This window comes from Balearica regulorum, chromosome 29 (genome assembly GCF_011004875.1).
Source record: "Balearica regulorum gibbericeps isolate bBalReg1 chromosome 29, bBalReg1.pri, whole genome shotgun sequence".
In the NCBI taxonomy this organism is placed as follows: domain Eukaryota; kingdom Metazoa; phylum Chordata; class Aves; order Gruiformes; family Gruidae; genus Balearica; species Balearica regulorum.
In genome coordinates, this window is record NC_046212.1 from 1,617,479 (window position 1) to 1,634,990 (window position 17,512).

General features: G+C 60.6%; 2 protein-coding genes and 1 pseudogene across 4 annotated transcripts; 1 reads left to right on the forward strand and 2 right to left on the reverse strand.

Moving 5' to 3' along the window:
* Nucleotides 1-1,082: 1,082 nt before the first annotated feature.
* LOC142598624 (uncharacterized) lies at nucleotides 1,083-3,654 on the reverse strand. Of its 2 annotated transcripts, XR_012832695.1 has the most exons (9): nucleotides 3,542-3,654; nucleotides 3,411-3,461; nucleotides 3,242-3,319; nucleotides 2,880-2,936; nucleotides 2,557-2,613; nucleotides 2,313-2,369; nucleotides 2,145-2,209; nucleotides 1,694-1,980; nucleotides 1,083-1,331 (listed from the first exon to the last, which is right to left on the reverse strand). XR_012832695.1 is itself a non-coding variant. In XM_075737649.1 (8 exons), the coding sequence occupies exons 1-8, from the start codon at nucleotides 3,641-3,643 to the stop codon at nucleotides 1,842-1,844; spliced, it is 606 nt and encodes a 201-aa protein (XP_075593764.1). In that variant the 5' UTR covers nucleotides 3,644-3,654; the 3' UTR covers nucleotides 1,642-1,841. The 2 variants fall into 2 exon arrangements, 1 of the variants encoding a protein (XP_075593764.1); XM_075737649.1 differs by lacking the exon at nucleotides 1,083-1,331 and having other exon boundaries at nucleotides 1,642-1,980.
* Nucleotides 3,655-4,040: 386 nt separating this feature from the next.
* LOC142598596 (SUN domain-containing protein 3-like) lies at nucleotides 4,041-7,321 on the forward strand (annotated as a pseudogene).
* A 6,202-nt stretch (nucleotides 7,322-13,523) lies between these two features.
* On the reverse strand, nucleotides 13,524-17,235 carry PRPH (peripherin). Of its 2 annotated transcripts, none has more exons than XM_075737755.1 (9): nucleotides 16,837-17,235; nucleotides 15,927-15,987; nucleotides 15,585-15,680; nucleotides 15,345-15,506; nucleotides 15,148-15,273; nucleotides 14,827-15,047; nucleotides 14,384-14,433; nucleotides 14,157-14,233; nucleotides 13,524-14,082 (listed from the first exon to the last, which is right to left on the reverse strand). In XM_075737755.1, exons 1-9 carry the CDS (start codon nucleotides 17,199-17,201, stop codon nucleotides 14,038-14,040), a joined length of 1,203 nt encoding a protein of 400 aa, XP_075593870.1. In that variant the 5' UTR covers nucleotides 17,202-17,235; the 3' UTR covers nucleotides 13,524-14,037. The 2 variants fall into 2 exon arrangements, with proteins under 2 accessions (XP_075593870.1, XP_075593869.1); XM_075737754.1 differs by having other exon boundaries at nucleotides 13,524-14,085.
* Between the last annotated feature and the right edge of the window lie 277 nt (nucleotides 17,236-17,512).

Sequence of the window (17,512 nt, forward strand, 5' to 3'; positions counted from 1 at the left end):
ACGTAATGTTAAAACTCCTCTGAGCGTACAAACTCTCTCTCTCTCTCCTCTTATATGTAGACTCCTTTATGCAGAGTCTTCCTGTATTCCATTCAACTCTACGTTGTCCCTTTCTGAGTGACTCTAATGTTGAAAAGAAAGTAACAGAAGCATCCGTTCCCTGCTGGGAGACATTTTTGTTTGCTAAGATAAGTTTCTTCCCTGTGTACCTTCTCTTCAGGATAGAAGAGGGTAACTCTCTTGCCCCTCTGACTGTTAAGATGATCTCTCAAAAGGTAGATTCGTTAAAGGGTGATTGACTCTTGTCAACGATGAAATGCATGTATAAATCCCATGTAGATGTTTTCTCCACTGCACTTAACGGGAGATTAAGTCTAGGCAGCAGAGAGCGCCCTTTCCCATTTAGTCTTGGCACAAGTAGACTAAAAGACACTTTCTTTTCCCTTAGGTTTCTTAACCCACCTCCTTTTTACGAACATTTGCACCCACGTCAGCTGTGGTAGAGGTTTCCCTAAATGCGCTTCATTTATCTTCCTCTCATGTAAAGGCAATTACGACTAAGTGTGGTGGGCTCTCCCTGGCTGGACAGCAGGTGCCACCCAAAGCCGCTCTATCACTCCCCCTCCTCGGCGGGACAGGGGAGAGAAAACATAGCAAAAGGCTCGTGGGTCGAGATAAGGGCAGGGAGATCAGTCTGCAATTACTGTCACGAGCAAAACAGACTGAGCTTGGGAAAATTAATTTATTACCCATCAAACTCATTACTCAGTCGAGTAATGAGAAGCAAAACCAACTCTTAAAAACACCTTCCCCCCACCCCTCCCTTCTTCCCGGACTAAACTTCACTCCTAATTTTCTCTGCCTCCTTCCCCCGAGCAGTGCAGGGGGATGACGAATGGGGGTGCCGTCAGTTCATCACACGTTGCGTCTGCCGCTCCTTCCCTACGCTGAAATGGCCAAGACCTTGGGAGGGGATGTAGCCAGGAACGCTGACCCACGCTGACCAAAGGGATATTCCTGCCTCCAAACTGGGCAGGAGCCAGGTCTGAGGCGGAGCCATTGTGGGGTGTGCACAGGCAGAAGGGAAAGCAGCAGCCACCTCCCTCCGACCCGTCAGCGGGCATTCATTGACAAGGTCGCACACTTGTTCTACAGTCACAGACTTCTTTATTCTCCTTCCTGCTTTATCTCAAAAGAGCTGGGACCTCGCTGGGCGGCTCCCAAAGGCGGCCGCCAGCTTTGGTGGCAGGACCCAGTCAAGGATGTCCCCCTTCAGCACGACCACGATGAGGATGGCGATCTGGAGGAAGGCGAGGAACAGAAGAAGTCTCCTGGGGGACAGGAGAGGGGTCAGGCAGAGCAGGGGCCAAATTTCTCTCCGCTCTTTCCAGACACCCTCTTCAAATGCCACTGTGGGACCATGCACCATGCCGGGCACAACACTCCCCGCTCAGGACTGGAGTGAGGGGCCCGGGCATCTCTCTCAGCTCTACTGTCCGTCTCCCCAGTGGGCCCCCAAATGCCACCTTATGCACACACACACCGCCCTCCCCCCAAGCTAGGATGAAAAGACATGCTGGAACATTTCATCCCGGAGAAGTCCCAAGCTGCCTAATGCCCTTGGGACCAGTGGCACGGGCACCCCACTGCCTGTGGAAGAGCCCCGGCAGCGCGAGCCCCCCGGGCAACTCACCTCAGCCAAGAAGTGACGCCATGCCTCCTTGACGCCAGCTGCTCCTCCTACAGGCCAAGGCACAGTGGGGACATGTGTTGGGGTGTGCGAGGGGGCCGAGGTTTGGGGGCTCAGAGCCCCTCCCTCGTCCCCGCTGAGACCAGTGCCCTCATGTTCCTCGGGCACAGAGCAGACCCTTCCCTCCCCAAGGCCCACGGCTGGGCTTGTCTGTCCTACCAGCCGCAGGGCCACCTATCTCCTGCATCAGCGACTCCTCTGGTGGTTCTGCCTGCACCTTCTTCCCCCTGCTACAGAAAGCATGGGGTTGTGGGCTGTGAGAAGAGACCTCGGCCAGCATGGTGACCCCCCCGGGTGGTGGCCAACAGGGAGCCGGGGTGCTGCCCAGCCTCAGCTGCTCAGCAACCCCCATCCCGCTGCCACAGGTTTCAATCAGGGACCCATTGCCACTCACAAAGCTCTTGGCTCTCGGAGGCATTCCCGTCTCTCCTGGAGGTGCTGGAGCTTGTTCCTGAGCAGCTGGAAAAGCAAAGGGCCCGCTCAAGAGTCCATGCCACGCTCGCTCTGAGGGGGCTTTAACCTCACAAATGTGTTGAGCCCCCATCCCTCCTGTCCACAGTACCTTCTTGACCTCAACTTGCTCCTGCAGAGCTTTTGTCAGCTCTGACCACTGGTCCATCTGCAAAGCAAGCGGGACACATTGCAGGGAGCCGTGGTGGAAAGGGCATCCCCAGTCAGTCCCCACCCAGGGCATGGGGAAGTCACGCCAGGGCCAGGGTGGCAGGCACCCGGCTGTCCTGGGACTAGCACCATTGCCCAGCAGCTCTGGACACTCCCCGAGGGACTGACGGATCTGGTTCACAGACCTTGAAAAGCTCCGGCACTGCTGTGCCTCCCTCTGCCTTTCCCTGAAAGAGGTCTGCCTGCGAGAGAAAGGGGAACAGGAACCTCTCCAGGAGGGGCAGGGGGTGGACGAGGACCCCCGTGGCACCGGCAAGAGCCCACCGCCAGACTACCCGGCACCCCCCTCCCAATCCAGAGGCCCCAGCCCTCCGTCACGGATGCCATTGAGGCCCAAAGGAACGCTCCTCCCCAGCCACAGCACTGCCGCGGCTGCTGGGCTGCACGGCCCCAGCACTGGCACCCCCCTCCCTGACTCTGTCAGGACGGGCCTCCTTCTCCCCTCTACCTTCTGCACCTCTTCCACGCTCACGCCTGCCTCCCCGTTCTCCATCTGAAAGTGCTCCTGCGGGAGAGGAGGGGAAGAGGAGCAGCCGTCAGGGCACGGGCACACTCCCACGAGTGCACTGCCCTCCGCCTTATCCCCTCCTGGCTCCCTTCGGGCACTGCCTTGGCCCTCGCGTCCCCTCTCCTTCCCAGCCCTGCAGGCACTGCGGGCAGACAGAGGGACCCCCAGGCTCAACTCTGGACATGGTCCACACCTGGACCATGCTCTCGGTGACCCTGCCTGAGCAGGGGCAAGTGCACGAGACAAGATGATGTCCAGAGGTGCCTTCCAACCTCAACGCGTCTGGGATTCTGTGAACTCACCTTTGTCTGGGCCACCAGCCCCTCCAGCTCCTGGAGCTCCTGGCGGTTGTTTTGGAAACACCGCGCCACATCACAGTTCTGGGAAGAGGAGCCGGAAACAGGCACTGAGCCCCTGACACAGCCCCAGCCACCGCTGCTGGCCGACACGGGCGCAGGCGGGGACACTGACCTGTTTGCTGAGCGCCTCCATGGCTTCCCTCAGCTCCTGCTGCTTCTTCCCCTGCGTGGGCAAAGGAGGGGTCAGGGGCTCAGCTCTCGCAGCTCCAGCCCCCGGGGGCAAGGGGAACGCTCCACACCTACCAGACACCGCAGCAGCTCCTTGTGCCTTACGGACTCCGCAGAACACTGGGCCAGGCGCTCCCGGAGCATGCGGAGGTCTGCCTTCACCGCTTCTGCCTGCATGGCTGCACCTGCGCGGCGGGAGCCACAAGGAGTGAGACCGAGGGAGTGCGGTGGGTAAGTGCCTCTTGCTGTGGGAAAGCCAAGGCCTGCAAAGGCTGTGCTTCTGCCCTCCTGCCTCCCCTGGGGACACGGGGCACATTTTTATGCCCGTCACCACTGAGGCAGAAAAGGCGTGGTGGGAGGGGGCCAGAGGCAGGGGGGAGGGGCACGTCTGTTTGTCCTCCAAACTCCTCAGTGCCTTGATGGGGTTCAACATGGAGCCGGTTCTCCTGGAGGGACCTTGGCAGAATGGCAGGGTGAAGTGTGGAGTACTTTGGCGGCAGGTGCTTTTGCTGCCTGCATCCCTCTTGGATAGCCTCGGGGGTCAGACGGAGACCCGAAGGATGTTCTGCCGAACATGGCTGGTCAAAGAGCCCAACCTTTGGGTCGCGGTGTCTCCAAAGTGACTTGAAGCAGCAGGAAATTCTGCCAGCTCTCCCTAGGGGAGTCTCCTTTGGGAAGCTCTGGCAGTGCTGCTCGTGCTTGCTCCAGCGGAGTGCCTCTGCCAAGTGTCAGTTTTGGCAGTAAACGAGCTACTTACGGAGTGCATCCCACCCCCTCTTGATCTTGCAGGAGGCGCCAGGGCTTCCGGAAGCGGAGCTGCGGTCTCTGAGGTAAGAGTGCTTTCTCGCCAAGGACCGCACTCTGTGGAGCCATCGTGCTGCCTGCGTGCATTCGCTTCACGCCCAGGGCTCCTGACCTTCCCCGTCTACTACTCGCGGTGGTGGAAGGGAGCCCTTTGTAAACCAGAGGACAGAAAGGCTCTGGGGGATGGGGAGGGACCCAAGCCCACGGGACCCTTCTCTGCGTGGCGTTGGGAGCCTGCCTGCAGAGGCTGGGCAGCTGCTGGACAAGAGCTGCTTTCTCTTTGCCTCCAGGAACTCACAGGCTTGGCTGGAGCTGGAGATGCGGGAGCTCAAGGAGACGGTGGCTCAGGTGTCTGATGCAAAGGGGAACATAGTGCAGGCAGTGAGCGAGGTCCTTGAAGACCATGGCGTCCAAGAGGAGAAGAGAGAGGTAAGGGTGCTGGGGGTAGATGAGAGACCTGGCTCCCTTTCCGGGCTCCCTCCTGCGGCGTCCTCTTGGCACTCTCAAAGTCAGCACCTTTTCTGACAGGTCTTGCCTTGTGTTTTGTGACGCGGAGGTGCTCCTTGGCTCTGTGCTAGGACTGGGGGTTTATGCAGAACGGTCCGTGCGTGTGGTGGTGGTCACTGCCATCTCTCCCTTTACAATTCTTTCCCAGGAAATTCTGCGGTTGGCCCAGGCGGCAATTGAGAAGGCCCTTGACAGCTACCCCCAGAGGCGTGACTGGGCTCTGGAAGCCCTAGGTATGCAGAGAGAAAGTCTCGCTGCCCTCGGTTTGTGGATGGCACTCCCCCACAGTCTGCCAAGATCTGCTTTCAAGCCTGAGAAATGCATCCTAATGCACTGCTCCAACTCCTAATCTCTGTCCGCCTTCATGTCAGGTGCCACCATTGATGAGAAGAGGACATCCAAGAGTTATGGTGGGCAAGGCAAGAAGACCTGGTGGCTTTTTCCATTTGCCTTCTCTTCTGCAAACCCTCCAGAGACAATCTTGCAGGTATCACAAGGGAAGTCCTGACTTGCGGTTCACCTCCTTGCTTTCGGATTGGCGGACCAAGTGCACAGCACTTCCCTTCAGCCCGGCCGCACCGCTCAGCCCTGCAGTCTGCACCGCGCTCCTGACCCCTGCGATTCCTGACGGCACTGCCCTCCCATCAGGAGGGGGACCGTGCTGAACCCAGCTGCTGTGACCTGCCCACCAGCCTTGGTTGCAGTTAGCCGAGGAACTTTGTCCTTGGCGGTCCCCACTGCCAAACCGCAACTCGGAGGGTCCCTTTCCAGAGTGGGTGGGAGCGGTGGGGGGTGCTGAGCCACAGAAGCAGCGAGAGATGCTCCTCCGGGCCCCTGGACCTAAACCTGCATGACCAAGTCTGAAGCAGGGTCCAAGTCTGCATTGGACCCACAGCTGCAGGGCAGTCTTTGAAGGGCGATGGGGTGAGGTGCACTAGGGAGACCTGCCCTGCCTCTGCAGGCTCCAAGAAGGCAGAGCTGCCTTGGGAGAGGTGGTGGAGCCCAGAAGTTTTCTAGGAGCCCTTCCGTATTGCCCGGCTGCCCATCGACTCGTACCCATTTACGAGCAGGATTGCAGCCCACAGGCAAGGCAAGGTCTCTGCTTCTGGCCAAAGAGGCAGCTCCGTTGGCTCTTTGGCTGCCTTGCCGCTCATGGTCATGGCTTTCTGGTTTCAGCTCCGTATTGCCCCAGGCAGCTGCTGGGCTTTCCAAGGATCTCGAGGCCACGTGGTCATCCGTCTGCCTGAGCCAATCTGGCCAACGGCTTTCACCATCTGGCATATCTCCAAGGCAGTCTCTCCTTCCGGGGAAGTCAGCAGCGCCCCCAAAGAGTTTGCTGTCTCCGTAAGTCTTTGCCTTGTGCTTCTTGGCGGGGCCCTGGCCCCAGGGAAAAGCTGTGCCAGAGCCGTGCTGCTCACGGCGCTTACTCTCAGACAGCTGTCTGGGGCCGGCTGCTGCAGAGCACCGCATCCCCTGGGGGGGCACTGGGGGCTCGTGGGGTTCTGCGCCTCTGGGGGCTTCTTCTCTGCTTTGTGGCCAAGGCTCCTGGAGCACGTGTGCTCAACGCCCCCTGACCCCGAGTCAGCCTAAGCTGTGCTAGACTACCGCTAGAGCCGAGGGAGGTGGGGAAGGGTTCCCGGGTTCAGCCTCGGCATGCCCTTTTGCCGACGCCCTGCTCGAGCCTGACCGGCTCCCTTTGTCTCTTGTCTTTGAGGGAGTGGATGAGGCAATGGCAGAAACGCTCCTGGGGACGTTCACCTACGACGTGCACAAGGAGATCGCTCAGACGTTCCATGTGCAGGTACCGCAAGAGCTGTGGGCAGGATGCCCGGGAAGAAGGCAGGGTTGTCCGCAAGCCCTTGGGGGGAAAGAGTGCAGAGGGTCACCCCAGCCAGCCTCTGCTCTCCCACGCCGCTTGCTCCTGCGGGGAGGACAGCAAGGGGAGAGCAAATGGGGCTTTGCTCTGCTGGCTGAGGCAGCTGACCCACCTTTGCAAGGGCTTTCCTTTTCCTCCGCGTAGCGAGCGTAGAGAAAGCAGCGGTGGGAAGGGGTGGAGGAAGGGAAACAGTCCCCCTCAGGGGAGACGGCAGGAGGGAGGACGGCAGAGGTCTTCCCCCTCAGCGGGACTCTTCCCGTGTCCCAGAGCAGCCCAGGCAGCAAAACGCCTCTGCTTTCCACAGCTCCCCTCAGCAAGCCTCTGAGGCCAGAGCTTTGCTTTCTAGGCACAGAGGGTGCCTCCATGGCCCTGGCAAAGAGGGGTCTGGTTGCCCTGGCTTCCTCCTTTGCCGGGGCTGCCGTATGGTCCTCAGCAGGGGGAGCGCGGGCAGAGGGGGCGCCGGCGATGCGCTGAGGCTCTTGCCACCTGCGTCATGATGGCTCCCCCCATTTCTTTACAGAAGGAGCTTCCCAGGACCTTTCGCTCCATCACATTCCAGGTGCACAGCAACTGGGGGAAACCCAGAGTACACCTGTGTGTACCGAGTACAGGTTCACGGGAAGACGGCGAGCCACAACGACCATCCACAGGCCCAAGAGCTCCTTTAGGAAGAAAAATAATAAAAAAAAGATGTTTGGCAGCTTGACGTGTGCGCGTGTTCCTTGGGAGAGATCTTCCAGGGAGCTTCCAGCATCTTGTGCCTCTAGTGGGGAAGGGAGCTTTCTCTCTCAGGAGGAGGATGCTCGTGGTCCAAGGGACCTTGTACCCTTGTCAGGAGGATAAGGGATGGAAAACACCTAGGTGGGACAGGCTGCAAGGGACACAGGGAAGGGGAATGGGGCTTGAAGGACAAGCAGCCCGATGGCTCAGCTCAAGCTTCCACAGCCCAGGCTCACTCACCAAAGCTCCAGTGTCACTGGCAGAAAGCAGAATCGCAGCCCCGGGAAAGCTCTCCCGCTGCCAGAGGAGAGGAGCGAAGCAGGTCTGGCTGCAAGGCCTGGTGCTCGCTCTTCGTAGGCCATGCCGGTGGTCCCAAGGGCATTAGGCAGCTTGGGACTTCTCCGGGATGAAATGTTTCAGCATGTCTTTTCTTCCTAGCTTGGGGGTGGGGGGGTGCATAAGGGGGCATTTGGGGGCCCACTGGGGAGATGGACAGTAGAGCTGAGAGAGATGCCCGGGCCCCTCACTCCAGTCCTGAGCGGGGAGTGTTGTGCCCGGCACGGTGCATGGTCCCACGGTGGCATTTGAAGAGGGTGTCTGGAAAGAGCGGAGAGAAATTTGGCCCCTGCTCTTCCTGACCCCTCTCCTGTCCCCCAGGAGACTTCTTCTGTTCCTCGCCTTCCTCCAGATCGCCATCCTCATCGTGGTTGTGCTGAAGAGGGACATCCTCGACTGGGTCCTGCCACCAAAGCTGGCGGCCGCCTTTGGGAGCTGCCCAGCAAGGTCCCAGCTCTTTTGAGATAAAGCAGGAAGGAGAATAAAGAAGTCTGTGACTGTAGAACAAGTGTGCGACCTTGTCAATGAATGCCCGCTGACGGGTCGGAGGGAGGTGGCTGCTGCTTTCCCTTCTGCCTGTGCACACCCCACAATGGCTCCGCCTCAGACCTGGCTCTTGCCCGGTTTGGAGGCAGGAATATCCCTTTGGTCAGCGTGGGTCAGCGTTCCTGGCTACATCCCCTCGCAAGATCTTGCCCATTTCAGCCTATCGAAGGAGCTTGCTAACCGTTTGCCCTGTCCCATCATCCACATCACTGATGAAGATGCTGAAGAGCATCGCGCCCAGCATTGACCCCTGGGGTACACCAGTCATTACAGCTCAACGACTTCTCTGGGACGATCTTATGGAAGATGGTGTCAAAGGCTTTCCTGAAGTCCAGGCAGATAATACCCACTGCTCTCTCCTTTGCTACCAGGCCAGTCATTTCCTTGTCGAAGTTTATCAAGTTCGTCAAGCATGACTTCCCCTTGGTGAGGCCAGGGTGATCGATTTCTCTTGATTTTTCTGCCATTGATGTCCCTGGAAATGGTTTCCAGGAGTAGCTGCTCCATCACCTTCCTAGGGAAGAAGGTGAGGCTGACTGGCCTGTGATTCCCTGCATCCTCCTTCCTAAAGTGCTTGAAGATGAGGCTGACCTTCACTTTCCCCCAATGCTCTAGCACCTCTCCCAGTTGCTGTGACCCATCACAGCTTATCGAGAGAGGCCTTGCAGGGCCATCAGCCAGATCCTAATTAGAATTGCAGAAGCTGATAAGAGAATATTAAACCATGTTTGAGCGTGTTTGTGCCAGGTGGGTTTTGTGGATGTGCTGACCTCTTCTGGATGCACAACCCTTCCCCTCAACAGGATGAAGCCCAGCAGGCTCAGACAGGGCAATGCTGACACCTTCCTGACAATATCAAATGGAAATAATTTCAATCTTTTTCTCCTGGCAATTCTTCCAGTCCAAGAATTACTGTAGGGAAGGCCCCTGCCCACAGGCTGTCGCATGGACTTTCTCGAAAGGAGGTGATTTCTGGGGAGGGGCCTGGCAGGTGCATCCCATCTGTGCCCATGCACATCTGGATGTCCAGTGTCCTTCAGCATTCCCTGACCTGATCCTCTTCCACCCAGGGTGCACCTGCCTTGCTCCAGCCTTTCCCCAGCTTCTGTGACCTGAGATTCCTGATGGCCGGTCAGGCCAGGAGAGACGCCGGCAAAGGCGGCCTTCAGTGCCTCAGCCTCTCCCACGTCCTGTGACCCCAGGTCCCCCACCTCATTCAGCAGCGGGCCCCCGTGTCCCCTCACTGTCCTTCTGTCACCTGGGTGTTCACAGAAGCCCTTGGACATGCCTAGCCAGGTTGAGCTCCAGCTGGGCATTGGCTTTCCTAACCTCAGCCCTGGCTGCTCAGGCAATGTCTGTCTCCTCCTCCCAGGCTCCCTGTCCCTGCCCCAGGCTCCGCCTCCTTCCTTTCAGTCACTGGGTTTGGCCAGGAGCTCCTGTTCAGCCCGGCAGCCTCCTGGCTTTTTTGCCTGACTGCCCACTCCCTGGGACAGTGCACTCTGGAGCTTGGAGGAGGTGATCCTTGAACATCAACCAGCTTCCTTGGACCCCTCTTCCCCCCATTGCCTGATCCCAGGGGGATCTCCCAAGCAGACCCTTGAAGAGGCCAGACTCTGCTCTCCTGAAGCCCAGAGCTGTGAGCCCCCTCCTTGCCGCCCTCAGCCTCCTGAACTCCACCATCTCATTGTCACTGCAGTCCAGGCTGCCTGTGACCTCCACATCCCCAGCAAGCCCCTCCTTGTTGGTGAAGATGAGTTCCAGTGGAGCCCCTCTCCTCATTGGCTCCTCTGTCACTTGGAGGAGGATGTTGTCATCAATGCACTTCAGAGCCTCCTGGACTGCTTATGTCCTGTCATGTTGTCCCTCCTGCAGGTCTCACTGAAGTCCCACTTGAGGACCAGGTTCCTGTGAATGTGAGGCTGCTCCTGCCTGTCTGGCGAGGGCCTCACCCGCTTGTGCTCCCTGGTCATTCCCCTTTCTTGCCTTTCTGCGCAGGTATGGGTGGTCACCAAGGGGAGTTTTGTACCAGTGTCCCAGCCCCCACCCTTCCTGCCCTGGGTGCCTGATGCCATAGGCAGGCCATGACCCCCCTCTGACCTCCCCCATTCCTCTTCTGCAGCTCGGCAAGGGTCTTGGTGCCAAAGAGACGTCCCAGCAGCAGTACCAGTGGCTGTAGCATGAGGTGCAGGAGCTGGTTAGGGAAGTGGAGCAGATCCAGGTGAGCATTGTCCCTGCCCTGGGGATCAGTGGGGAGGCTGTCCCAGGGGTGACATGGCCACCTGTCTTCCCCTCCCCAGAGTATGGTGAAGGAGTCAGCAGCGGAGGAGGAGCTGACACCCATGGCCTTGGCCAGGTGGGTTGAGGGCCTGAAGCAGCACCTGGAGAAGCTGCTGGGCCCCGCCACAGCCATCAACTTTGCCGACCCAGACAGCGCTGTGGCCAAGCGAGTGGGGTCAGGATGCCAGCATCCTATTAGCCATGCTATTAGCCTGCCTACATGGATGGGATGAGCAGCAAGGCAAGAGGGAAAAGGAATTTCATAGAATGCTTTGGGTTGGAAGGGACCTTAAAGATCATCTAGTTCCAACCCCCCCTGCTGTGGGCAGGGACACCCTCCCCTAGACCACATTGCCCAAAGCTTCATCCAACCTGGCCTTAAACATTTCCAGGGATGGGACATCCACAACCTCTCTGGGAAACCTGTTCCAGTACCTCACCACTCTAACAGTAAAGAATTTCTTTCTAACATCTAATTTAAATCAACCCTCCTTCAGCTTAAACCCATTACCCCTTGTTCTGTCACTACACTCCCTGACCATCTTTCCTGTAGGCCCCCTTCAGATACTGGTAAGCCGCAATTAGATCTCCCCAGAGCCACCTTTTCTCCAGGCTGAACAATTCCAACTCTCTCAGCCTGTCCTCACAGGAGAGGTGCTCCATCCCTCCAGTCAGCTTCGTGGCCCTCCTCTGGATTCTCTCCAACAGCTCAATGTCTCTCCTGTACTGGGGCCCCCAGAGCTGGACGCAGTACTCCAGATGGGGTCTCACAAGAGCAGAGTAGAGGGGCAGGATCACCTCCCTCGACTTGCTGGTCACACTTCTTTCGATGCAGCCCAGGACACGGTTGGCTTTCTGCGCTGCAAGTGCACACTGCCAGCTCACGTTGAGCTTCTCATCAATCAACACCCCCAAGTCCTTCTCCTCAGGGCTGCTTTCAATCCATTCCTCACCCAGCCTATAGTTGTGCTTGGGATTGCGCCGACCCACGTGCAGGACCTTGCACTTGGCCTTGTTGAACTTCATGCAGTTCACACGGGCCCACCTCTCCAGCCTGTCAAGGTCCCTCTGGATGGCATCCTTTCCCTCCAGCGTGTCGACCACACCACACAGCTTGGTGTCGTTGGCAAACTTGCTGAGGGTGCACTTGATCCCATTGTCCATGTCACCGACAAAGATGTTGAACAGTGCCAGTCCCAGTACCGACCCCTGAGGAATGCCACTCGTCACCGTTCTCCACTTGGACACTGAGCCGTTGACCACAACTCTTTGAGTGCGACGATCCAGCCAATTCCTTATCCACCAAGTGGTCCATCCATCGAATCCGTGTCTCTCCAATTTAGAGACAAGGATGTCGTGCGGGACAGTGTCAAATGCCTTGCACAAGTCCAGGTAGATGATGTCAGGTGCCCTTCCCTTATCCACCAATGCTGTAACCTCATCATAGAAGGCCACCAAGTTTGTCAGGCACGATTTGCCCCTATTGAAGCCGTGTTGGCTGTCACCAATCACCACCTTATTTTCCATGTGCCTGAGCATAGTCTCCAGGAGGGTCTGCTCCATAATCTTGCCAGGCACAGAGGTGAGACTGACTGGCCTGTAGTTCCCTGGGTCTTCCTTTTTACCCTTCTTAAAAATGGGGGTTATGTTCCCCCTCTTCCAGTCAGCAGGAACTTTGCTGGACTGCCAGGACTTCTCAAACATGATGGAGAGTGGCCTGGCCACTTCATCCGCCAGTTCCCTCAGGACCCGTGGATGTAACTCATCAGGTCCCATGGACTTGTGCACCTTCAGGTTCCTTAGATATTCTCAAACTTGATCTTCTCCTACAGTGGGCAGTTCTGCATTCTCCCAGTCCCTGCCTTCTGTGACCCGGGCAGTGTGGCTCAAGCATTTGCCAGTGAAGACGGAGGCAAAGAAGTCATTGAGTACCTCAGCCTTCTCCATATCCTGGGTAACCAGGTCACCCATTTCATTCCGGAGGGGACCCATATTTTCGCTCGTCCTCCTTTTCTCACTAACATACCTATAGAAGCTTTTCTTGTTGTCCTTGACACCCCTGGCCAGACTAACTTCTATCAGGGCTTTGGCTTTCCTAACCTGATCCCTGGCTGCTCGAACAGTTTCTATGTATTCCTCCCAGGAATACACCTCAGTAGGTGATTTAATCCACTACCTATATGTCTGTGAGCATGCTGGAGCCTTCGCTGGTCCTGGGAGCTGTTTCCTTGTTGCAAGAAAAGGGCTTTGCCTTTCACCATGAAAAAGCTCTTGCTTAGGCTGGAAAACAAAGGACTAAGGAAGTCAGCTGAAAGGAAGCATCTGCAAAATGCATGCTCAGGCCTGTACACCTAGGGAAGGCTGGGCTTCTCCTCACTAAAGCCTAGCAGGATTTTGCCATGAGGAGCTGTTGCCAAAGTTTGATCCTGCACTTGCACGGCATGGCTCCAGGATTATTCATGGATTATTCATATGGCATTTGCCACCAGATGCCGGGCCCGCCCCGTCCCGCGGCACCTTCGGGAGCCGGCTGGCTGCAGCAGCACAGGCCGGAGCAACTCCTATGAACTGTACAGGCCCCGAGCGGGACGTGGTTTGTAACTCACCGCCATCACCGATGGCCCGCCCCGCGGCCTAGCGCTAACCAATGAGCAGCGGTAGGAGCGGCAGGCTCTCGCCTGGGATTGGTTCAGCGCTGCTCCAGAGCGCGGCCAGTCAGCGATAGGCTGGTATCAGCCTACCAGCTCCAGGGAGGGAAGCGATTGATCATAGAGGATGGGGAGAGTAGAGCGCCACGAGGGGGGTTGTGGGATAGCGGCGGCTCCCGCGCCCAGCTCCGCGTCGGTCTCCTGCACCCCACGCCCCCCCCCCGGCGCCCCCCGCCCTGTGAACCCTCTCCGGCCCCGGCCCTGCAGCCCCCCCCTCGCCCCCCAGCTGGCTTCCTGCACCACCGGCCGTGCTCCCCCTGCCCCCCCCCGAGTGACTCGGTCGCATCGTCGCCACAGCCTTTATTTGCCGCTCAAGCAGGACGCGAACATGGCGGGGGCAGCCCCCAGAGCCCCCCCGGGCCCTGCACCCCTTCCCGCCCCCACCGCGAGTGGGAGCCAGCGCCACGCAGGGTGGGGGCACTGGGAGGGGACACAACTGCCGGAGCAGCCGGTGCCACCTCCCACCGGAGGGAGGGGGAAGCGGGGCGGCCCCGGCCCCGAGTACGTGGGGGACACTCGGTAACCGTGAAATACAACTGCGGCTCCAGCGGGGAGGGACACGAATAGGCGACACGCAGCAATAAATACAAGGGAGGATGAGGCACCCAGCTGCGCCACGGCATCACACCCCGGTGCTGGTAGCAGGGAGGGGGACAGGGGCAGCCGCCCCATGTGCTGCTCCCCAGCCTGGACAGGGCGCGGTGGGGTCCAGCGGAGCCCCCCCACCCCCCCCCCCCCCCCGCCACCCTGCCGAACGGGCGGTGCAGGGTGGGGGCCAGCGCAGCAGCTCCCCTCCATCACTTCCCCGGCTCCGCTCGCTCCTTGTGCGACTCCGTCACCACCTGCTGCGGGGGAAAAGGTGGGGGTCACCCCCATGGTGGGGATCAGCCTCCCACCTGCAGCCCCCAGCCCTCACCTGCCCATTCCGTGTCTCAATGGTTTTGATGAGCACCATCCTCCGTGCTGGGCTCTCTGCTGGCTGCAGCTCCAGCGCTGGGGCACAGAGAGGGTGTCAGCTGCCCCTTCCCCCCCCAGGTGCCCCCACAGCAGCACGGAGACCACCTGCACCCCCATGGGGTCTCTGCCCCAAGAGAGGGAGGAAAGACCCCCGGACATGGCAGGGGACCCCCAGCCCCTCCTCACCTGAGCTTCTCATGCTGAAAGAGGCAGCGGGGTGCAGGGGGGTGGTGATCCTGGAGGGGGAGAAGGGGGTGAGGGGGGATCTGGGGCTCCCAGGCATTGCTGGTGACCCTGATCCTTCCACACCACTGAGTCAGTGACCCACAGCATGGTTAATCTGTGCCAGGCCAGCGGTGGTCTGTGCCCATGGGCTGCTGGGCAAGCGGCAGAAGAGGAGCCAGCAGCAGCTCCCCCACCATCACGCCTTCCCCTGGCCTTGCCTTTATCTCAGCAGCAAGAAGCTCCCATGGGAACTTTGTTTGCCCATGGAAACGGCACTCAGAGCTGCCTCCTTGCAAGAAAATCCCCTAACAACCAGGATGACGCAATGGGGGGGACCTTTTTCCCCAGCCAGACACTGCACCCTGGCAGTGACAGGGACGTGAGGCTGCGTGTGCCAGCCTCACCGGCTTTCCTCGCCCTCCAGCAGCTTGCGGTACGTGGCAATCTCGATGTCCAGGGCCATCTTGACGTTGAGCAGGTCCTGGTACTCGCGCAGGTGCCGCGCCATCTCCTCTTTCATCTGCTGGATCTCCTGCTCCAGCCGCCCCACCACATCCTGGTAGGTCCCAATCTCCTCCCCGAACTCATCTTCCATCTCTTGCATCTGCCGCTGCAGCGCCTCATTCTGCGGGGGAAAAGTGGGCCATGCAGGACAAGGACAGGGGCAGGGGCCCCGTGCCTGCACGCGTGCTGGCCCTCCCCCCCCCCCCCCCCCCAGCTCTCACCATGCCCTTCAGCCCATCCACCTCGCAGGTGAGGTTCTGGATCTGCCGCCGGGACTCGTTCATCTCCTGCTTGGCCAGCCGCAGTGCCTCGTGGTTGCGGTTGGCCGCATCTGAGAGGTCAGCAAACTGTGGAGGCCAGGGGAGTCAGGGCTGCTGGGGTGCCCTGGCCTCCCCACGGCCCCTCCAGCCCCAAGTACCTTTGACTTATACCACTCCTCAGCTTCCTGCAGGTTCTTCACGGCAATGCTCTCGTACTGGGTGCGGATCTCCCGCAGTGCAGCCGTCAGCTCCGGCTTGCAGACCTCTACCTCCACCAGTGCCGCCGGGCTCGGGGCACTCACCTCCAGGTCCCGCAGCTCCTGTGCAGGCACGTGGGCTGTCACACCATGGCACACGAACCCAACCCATCCCCCCCCCGCCCCACCCTGGCCCCCCACCTCCTCATGCAGCTTCTTGAGGAAGCCGATCTCGTCCATCAGCAGCTCGACCTTGCGCTCCAGCTCAAGGCGGGACAGCGTGGCATCATCCATGTCCTGCAGAAAGAGGTTGGGCCGAGCTGTGGGGCAGTGCAGAGGGGATGGGGACCCTCCCAGAACCCCCCTTGGGGCAGTGCAGGACAGGGAGCGCCTGGTGCATGGGGCATCGCAGGGGCCTTTGCACACATGGGCAGCTGGGTCAGAGCCCACGCTTAGGGCAGGGGCATCACCGGTGGGCATTACACAGGGGTACAGGGGAATGGGCACCACACAGGGGGGAAACAGGCCCCTGAGCCCCCTCACCTTGCGGAACAGCACCAGACTCTTCTCTGCATCCTCCCGCTTCTGTGTCTCGTCCTCCAGCCTGGGGACAGCAGGAGTGAGGAGGAGGTAGGAGACAGGGTGGGTGCAGACCCCTCCCGTGCCTCCTGCTGCCTGGGACCCCCTGCCCTGCCGCAGTGTCCCCCCATATGCTGCAGGCACAGGGGGATGGAGGATGAGGAAGAGGAGTTCCCCAAGCCCAAGCCACACACCCCCCTCAGCCCCCAAGGGCCTGGGCTGGACCAGCCCCTCCCCGCAGGACCCTCAGACCCCGGGGGACCCCACACGGGTCCTGTCATACCACCCCGGGGCTGCAGGGCCATGACCCCACTGCAGCCCCCCAGGGCCCCTCGCTGGGACACACTCCTCCCACGGGGGGTCCAGCCCTGCCCTGGCCCCATCTCGTCCCAGTGCTCATCCCAGTCCACTCCCAGTGCCCCCACCCCACCCTTCCGCAGAGCTCTGCTCTCCCAGCCCCCACCCTGGGTTCTTCCCCAGCACCCCACCCCACCCCCCAGTGCCCCCTGTGCATCCCCGGTGCTTTCTCCAGAGACTGCTGGGGGCATCCCCGGCCCACTCCCCAGTAAACGCCTGCTAGCACCCCAGTACACCCGGGGCATCCCTGGTCCCTCCCCAGTGCACCCCGGTGCATACCACACTCCCCTCCCCAGTCTCCAGTGCATTCCCCGGGCCCCACCCCAACATCCCAGGTGTATCCCTCCCATCCCAATACACAGCCGGTCCCCCTCCCGTGCATCCCGTGGTCCCCATCCCGGTGCAATCCCCTGCTCTCCTCGCCGGTGCATCTTTCATCCTGCTGCATCCCCCGGGCCCCATCCCGCGGTGCATCCCCCATCCCCGTGCCTCCCTCCCTGCCCCGCCGCCCACCCACCGCTGCCGCAGGGCCGCCAAGTCGACGGCCAGCCCGTCTCGCTCGGCCTGGAGCCGGTCGCGGTCACGGCCGAGGCGCTGCAGCCGCTCCCGCAGCCCCCGCAGCTCCCCCTGCATCAGCCCGGCGGTGCGGGGCGCGGCGGCGGCAGTGGCGCGGCCCAGGGCGGCTCGCAGGGCCCCGTTCTGCCGCTCCAGCGCCCGCACCCGCTCCAGGAAAGCGGCGAAGCGATCGTTCAGCGCCGCCAGCTCCTCCCGCTCCGCGCCCCGCGCCGCTGCCGCTGCCGCCAGCCGCCCCGGAGCCACGGTGATGGGCGGCGGCGCCCCGAGGGCGCGGCGCGGGGCGGGGGCGCGGCCGCCGCGGCTCATGGCAGGACCGGGAGGGCGGCGGCCGCCGGTACCGACTGTTTATAGCGGGTGGCAGCTCCGCCCCGCCGGGGGGACCCGGGGGTACGGGCGCGAGGGGAGGGGTCTCCCGGCCGAGGGCGGGGGGAGGACCGGGGGCTGCGAGTGTCTCCTCGGGGGGGGGCGGTGCGAGGGGCCGGGAGCGGCCGCGGTCCCCCTCGGGATGCGGGGCAGGGGCTGCAGGCATTCCCCCTCGGGGCTGGCCGGGGTTTCCGCTGGAAATGTGGGGCAGGGGGCTGCAGGACGAGGGAGGTCCCCCCTCGGGGGTGCAGGCA